Source organism: Poecilia formosa, unplaced genomic scaffold (assembly GCF_000485575.1).
Source record: "Poecilia formosa unplaced genomic scaffold, Poecilia_formosa-5.1.2 Scaffold570, whole genome shotgun sequence".
NCBI lineage: Eukaryota > Metazoa > Chordata > Actinopteri > Cyprinodontiformes > Poeciliidae > Poecilia > Poecilia formosa.
Window position 1 is genome coordinate 205,017 of NW_006800509.1, and position 6,340 is coordinate 211,356.

At 38.6% G+C, this 6,340-nt stretch overlaps 2 protein-coding genes across 5 annotated transcripts in view; one reads left to right on the forward strand and one right to left on the reverse strand.

The window, feature by feature from the left end:
* The window catches only part of tmco4 (transmembrane and coiled-coil domains 4), a 14,223-nt gene extending 8,954 nt beyond the window's left edge, over window positions 1–5,269 (forward strand). For both annotated transcript variants that reach the window (XM_016665328.1, XM_007540871.2), the window contains 4 exons: window positions 788–872; window positions 965–1,082; window positions 2,538–2,655; window positions 3,881–5,269. In XM_016665328.1, the coding sequence (XP_016520814.1) occupies window positions 788–872; window positions 965–1,082; window positions 2,538–2,655; window positions 3,881–4,348 (789 nt within the window). In that variant the 3' untranslated portion in view covers window positions 4,349–5,269. The remainder of the gene's footprint in view (window positions 1–787; window positions 873–964; window positions 1,083–2,537; window positions 2,656–3,880) is intronic.
* Window positions 3,977–6,340, reverse strand: part of htr6 (5-hydroxytryptamine (serotonin) receptor 6) — a 9,206-nt gene continuing 6,842 nt past the window's right edge. For 2 of the 3 annotated variants that reach the window (XM_016665329.1, XM_007540870.2), the window contains 2 exons: window positions 5,277–5,685; window positions 3,977–4,064 (listed from right to left, as the gene is read on the reverse strand). In XM_016665329.1, the coding sequence (XP_016520815.1) occupies window positions 5,338–5,685 (348 nt within the window). In that variant the 3' untranslated portion in view covers window positions 3,977–4,064; window positions 5,277–5,337. The remainder of the gene's footprint in view (window positions 4,065–5,276; window positions 5,686–6,340) is intronic. The other variant, XM_016665330.1, reaches the window with a different exon arrangement.

Sequence of the window (6,340 nt, forward strand, 5' to 3'; positions counted from 1 at the left end):
ATGACAGTGTCATGACAGTCTTATTCAACCCCCTTCAAATAAAGTGTTACCAATTATTTAATTTGTTTCTAGAAACCTGAATGTTATTAAATCACTGCATCCATCTTCTATCCACTGAGTTTGTCATTTATTTTTTAATCTGATGTCTTTTAGCATTTGATTCTTCAAATCTTTGGCAGTTCGTTTTGTTTTGTTTTTCTTAACATATTTCTTATGTTTGGTAAATATAATAATACATTTGACAGCTCTGTGATCAGCTTTAATCCTGAATGACTTTTTACAAATTATTACTGTTTGAAATCTGTTGAATCTTTTTTTCACTTCAAAAAACAGTTTATCAAGTATTTTTATCTAGTTTCTGGTGAAAATATCTTTGTTCATTAGAAATAAGACAAAACCTATTTTGTCTTATTTTTGAACTCTTTTCCATCCATTTCATCTTTTCCATCAGATTGTTTTTAAATCAAATTAAACTTCACTGGGCTGAGAGAAGCAGCTTTTTCATCCATCTCTGTTGATGGTGGATGTTGCTTGTGTGCCACTTGTACAAGTGTAACAGAAATATACAAATACAAAGGTTCTGTCTGGAGCCATTATATGTTTTTAAAAACAAGTGATTAGCTGGTTTAAAAATTTAACACATTGATATCTATGCATTTAATAATCTAACATAAAAAAGTCTCAGCCTTAGAAAATATACATAGCAACTAAGATAAAAATACTCATGAATTGTTCATGTAAAATAGTTACTTGGAGAATGAACTGTCTTTTCTGGCTGTATTTAAAGGGGAAGCGGCCCGTCAGCCTCATAGGTTTCAGTCTTGGAGCCCGAGTCATCTACTACTGTCTGCAAGAGCTTGCTAGTGATAAAGGTACCGTATCAGGGTCTGTCATTTAATCAACTTCACTGCTACTGTTTAAAGTGGAAGCAGAGGTAAATGCAGAGCATTTCTCCAACCCTCAGGTAGTGAAGGAGTGATAGAGGATGTGGTCCTCCTCGGGGCTCCTGTTGACGGCTCTGAGAAGTCCTGGGAGAGAATGGTCAGGGTGGTGGCAGGAAGAATAGTCAACGGGTACTGCAGGTAAACTCATGATCTCTAACGATTAGGGGCCTCTTGTATAAAGCGTGCGTACGCACAAAAAATGTGCAGTGCCATATTTTATGTACAAGTTGGCATGTATAAAAATGAATGTAAATATATGCAAACTTTTGACCTGCCGTGAAAATGTGGAGCAGCCATGCAAAGTTTTTCTGTGGATAATATCAAACTACAAAGCATCAAAACTCACCTAAATACACTGAAATCTGACTAAATTCAGTGTTTTTTAGACCAAGAAGCATCAAACCTGATGTTTTTTTTTCTCATGTAATATTTTGTTTAAAGTAAATGATGAAATTGAACATTTATCCTCAGACAATAACATAACACACATACACAAAATAAATCAAATAAAAGGATGTGAAAACCTCACTAGAATGTAAATAGTACTCTTCCTCAGTTTTTGCGCTTAAGCGCATGAAATGCATCTGTGGGGTAATTTCATTCTCACTAAAAAAGAAAATAGGTTTGGATGAACAGATTAACTCCAAACAGGTTTGATTATTTTTTAGGTGATTAGACAATCACACATATATAAGTAGCTGCGCAAAAGTGAGCTAAGTAAATGTGGAGTGTTTTATCTCTAATGGAGAACATCGCCAATGGAAGGATTCAGAGGGAGCGTGTGTTCAGAGATCATATTTATCTTCTGATGATGATGGTTTATTAGCCTTTAGATTAATCCAGACTGATCATCCTGGAGCTCTGAGCAAAACTTAAAGAAGGAGCCGTGTGGTATCGGTACTGGTCCAGCTGCAGTCATCGAGTGCCTCTCTGGACAGAAAGCATCGTTATTTTGTAAATGTACAATTTATGCACATGATTTCTCTATTTAGAATAAACGTCCACATTCCCACTCAAAGACTCTCTGACACGCTGTCTGTCTTTAAATCCCAGATGAACACTCTGCTGTTCAAACAGGCATTTGCACTTGGATCTCTTTATTTTATTTTTTTGGGATTTTTTTCTTTAAAAATTTTTTATTATTATTTTTTTGTGAAGTGGCCTCATGTGCCCTGCCCTGAAAGCACATTTTAAATAAGAATATATATTTTTTGTTATCATAAATATTTATACTGCTACAAGCAAGGACTGTTGCTATGGTTATTGCTTCAGGCAGACTTCCGGGTATTTATACTAATGTACACATGTATTTAAGGGTGGCAACAGGATGGACCAGCAGTTGCGCTCTATTTCCTGCAAAGTAGGATTTATAGATTTATAAATGCTCACAGCTTTATACATCCAAATTTTTTGTGTGCTGCACTTTTCTAAATTTGTCCGTACGCCAAGTTTTAGTGTGAAAACTTCGCCCTCTTTTATACATGAGGCCCCAGATGTCTACAGTTTGTACAGGCAGTGTTTGTAGGAGGTTTTTCTGCTAAAAATGTGTGGCAGTGGATCAGTAAATGACTTTCTGAATCCTCTGCCCGTCAGAGGCGACTGGCTCCTGGGGTTCCTGTACCGAAGCTCAGCTGCACAGCTGTCTGTTGCTGGGCTGCAGCCAATCAACATCCAGGACCACCGCATAGTTAATGTGGATCTCTCATCTGTGGTAAGCCCTCATGCAGTTACAATAGCTAAAAGGAAAACAGTGCTCAAACTAGACAACAGTCTGACATAATTTCTCTTTTATTTAACAAAAAATGTTTAGACTACTTGAGAGATCTCATAGATTGTAAATTGGTTTTATCATTAGATTATAAGCTAATCATAACTCACTTCATTTTTAGATTTATGTAAGATGTGTCTTTAGATGAGGCAACTTGCATGTCAATCTGAGAAACAATGAGAGCAGTTTTAATAAAAAGAGAGAGAGACTGTTCATGGAGTTCTAACAAACATTAATCTGCTGGTTTGAACCAAACATGACATTACGAGTGTCAGGACTTTAACATTTATAAAAAATAAATAAACAAATAAGATTAATTTAACTAATAGTTTTGACCTTTTTAACACTGAGCACAGAGAATTACATGTTCATCCCCAGATGATTAAATAAGGACAGAATTCAACAAGACAGCAGCTTATTCTGTCTTTATGCAATACAACACTGAATTTTACACCATCCGCCCCAAAACAGACACAATGCAAAACAGGAGAAGATCAAAATTTAAACTCTTATTTCATATACGTCACAGGACTGATAAAAATCCACTTCCTTTCTTTATTTTTACACCCACAGAAGACGCATTTGTACAAACATACAACAGAAACGGTGTGACAGCAGCTTCATGAAAAAGTTTCAACAAACATTAGTCTTATTGGTTTGAACACAGCACAAGTGCCACACATTTAATTAACATTATATTCTGGGATCAATAAAAGTAGAAATCATTATATAATGATTACTAATCTAATAGGAATGCTTTGGTGTAGACCTTTCGGTCCAGGGGCAAAACTGGCACATTTAAGCTACTAGTGAGCCACAAAATGTATTAAATTAAAAATACAAAATAGTTTACTGTGATTTTTTTGTTTTGTTTTACCTGCTCAGCAGTAAACATTTCTTTTAACTGACTGTTGCCTTAGTAGAAGAAAATGTACAAATTTTTGGTCATCAATTGTTTTCTGTTTTTTTGGTCAAATTTTTACCATTCGTGACTTGTGGCCGAGGGCCGAATAAAATCCTCTCAAGGGCCACAAATGACCCTGTGTAGTATGATAAAAACCTGACTTTTTAAACAGTTTGTGTAAGTATCTGGTTTCAGCTGTATATGCATGCAAGTAATTTGTGCCAAAGTCAAAACTAAGAAAACATCTGCATGATGTCTTGCCAGGTGAAAGGCCACTTGGACTACATGCGTCAGATGGACACCATCTTGGTGGCAGTGGGAGTTCCCACCAAAGAAGTGGCAGGGGCTTCATTTGTTCTTCCTCAGTATGTAAGAGCCGCTCAGAAGACCGTGGACGATCTGGACCGGGCCAAAGAGCAGCATCAAGCGAGCGAGACTCAGAATCCTGCTGAGAAAGACAAAACGTCGTCACAAGAGAGTGCAGACTGGAGGGACAAGACAGAGGAGATGGGCGATGGCTGGGACATTCCTGACATCACAGATCTGCTAGACTCGCTGAATGAGACAGAACCAAATGATGGAGTCTCAGTTCTAAACAATGTTTCCCCTAACGACGCCACATCCTCTAATTTCATTGCTCAGAACAGCAGAGAGGAGGCTGAGCCGGATGATGAGCAGATATCCTGGAGCTGGAATGACACACACTGGACTGCAGATCACTTACACAAATAAAAACCTGGAGAAGAGCGAGTTCCAGGACCAGCTCTGCTGCTCTCAGGGTATTCTATGCAACAAAGAAGCTTCTTCAGTGGAAAGGCATTTCTGTTGTTGACAGAGAAAACACTTGCCATATATGGCAGCTTTTAGAAAATGAACTAACTGCCTTGTTTCACTACTTAATGTATGAATAAATTAATCATAATTTCGCAACACAATGTTTTTTATGAACTGTAAAGGTAATTAATATTTTTCTCCTGTGAGACCAAGTACCTGTAGAATAGTTTAGTTTGCTGGTTAAGCAGATGCTACATGATTGGAGGAAACTCTCATCCTCCTTATTTTACATGTAGCCTGGTTGCTATTAATCTTTGGCCTTGAAAGGAATGTCATGCATCATTTATTAGCAAGTGAAGTTAGTTTTCTAAAAGTATTCACGATCCATGAATTTATTTCTCATTCTCATATGTTCTTACCCCCTATTTTATTAATATTTTATATGATATGCTACAAAAAGTAGGGCATATTAGTGAAGCAATAGAAAAGTACACAGTTTTGGATTAAATTAGGAGGTGCTACTTTGTGTTGGTGCATCAGATTAAACCCCAATGAAATGAAAACTTAAGTTTTTTTTCTAGAAATTTTCTGAGATTGATCTGAAAATTTCTGAGTTTTTTCCACTTTTGGAGCTCTGAGATGAGAAGTGAGATGTGAGTAGGTTTGAGTGGAGCTGCGTGGGAAGGCCACAGGCAGGCTGCTGTAGGCTGCATACTGCTACTGACAGTTAAAGCAGCCTCAAGTCTGGGATTAAACTAAATGTTAAACAATGTTTTGCTTCTTCTGTTCTTCCAACAGACACTCTCAGGAAGTTGTGTTCATGTGTATTAAATCTGATTTTCTCTGTTCAATCAAATATAAATTGTTACTGAGCATCAGTACTTACCAATGGCCAGTCCTTCCTCTGTAATCCCTCAGTCACTAACTGGCTGTGCTTCCACAGTGATTCAGTCCACCTGGTTGGGAAGAAGCAGAGGCAACTCGATCCCAGCGTGTTCGGCGTCCAGCAGGTTGACGCCGTCCGTGGCAGTGGCTGCTGGGTGTGCAGGGTCGGAGGCCAGAGGCGAGGTCGAGTTGCTGGCCATGTTGGGCTCCCCTGAGTTGCGCAAAGAGATGGAGAGAGCCGGCGAGGGTCTTCTGGGTGACCGCGATGAACAGCAGGGCAGGAGCTTAGCCAGAGCTCGCTTGAAGTCCCTCATGAACAGCGGGTAGATGATGGGATTTATGGTGCTGTTACAGTAGCCAAGCCAGGTGATGGCATCAAACAGGGCAAGTGGGACACACTCACACACTGCCTGGAGGAAGACACAGGATTTCCTGGCATCACAACGTAGCAATAGGAGGTTAAGTTTCTTTACAAAATATGTAGGAGATATGAAAAATAAATACAAAAAAATGATCAAAACTGTTTCTTCTCATGGAACATTGAGTTATATTAACCTCGTCAATGTTTAAATACTTTTAAGATGTGACTTTTTGTAAGAAGCAGGCAGTAGTGTAGAACAGTGGAAGAAACAAAAGGTTTCTAAAGCACACCTGGACCAAGGCAGAAACTACAGAGTAAATCACAAACCTGACAGTACAGAGTTTAATCTGTGCAGCTTTTGTTTGAATGAGTGAAAAAAGCTGTATATCTTTGACACAAGCATTTTAAACTGACAACCTTTTGCATCCATATATTTGACAAAAACTTTGACATCATTTTACAAATTAAACAAATGTGAGTATTCTTTGATTTTATGTTTCTAGCACACATTTGTAATGCATTTAGTTTTAAGGAAGCAATGGATTGCAGAAGGAAGCCTCTGTCTCTCAGCTGGCCTGGGAACGCCTTGGGGTTCCTCCGGAGGAGCTGGAACAGAGGCTGGGGAGAGAGAAGTCTGGGGCTCCTTCTGAAGCTGCTCCCTCCATGCCCCGACACCAGATGAAGCAGGGGTGGAGGGAGGGAGG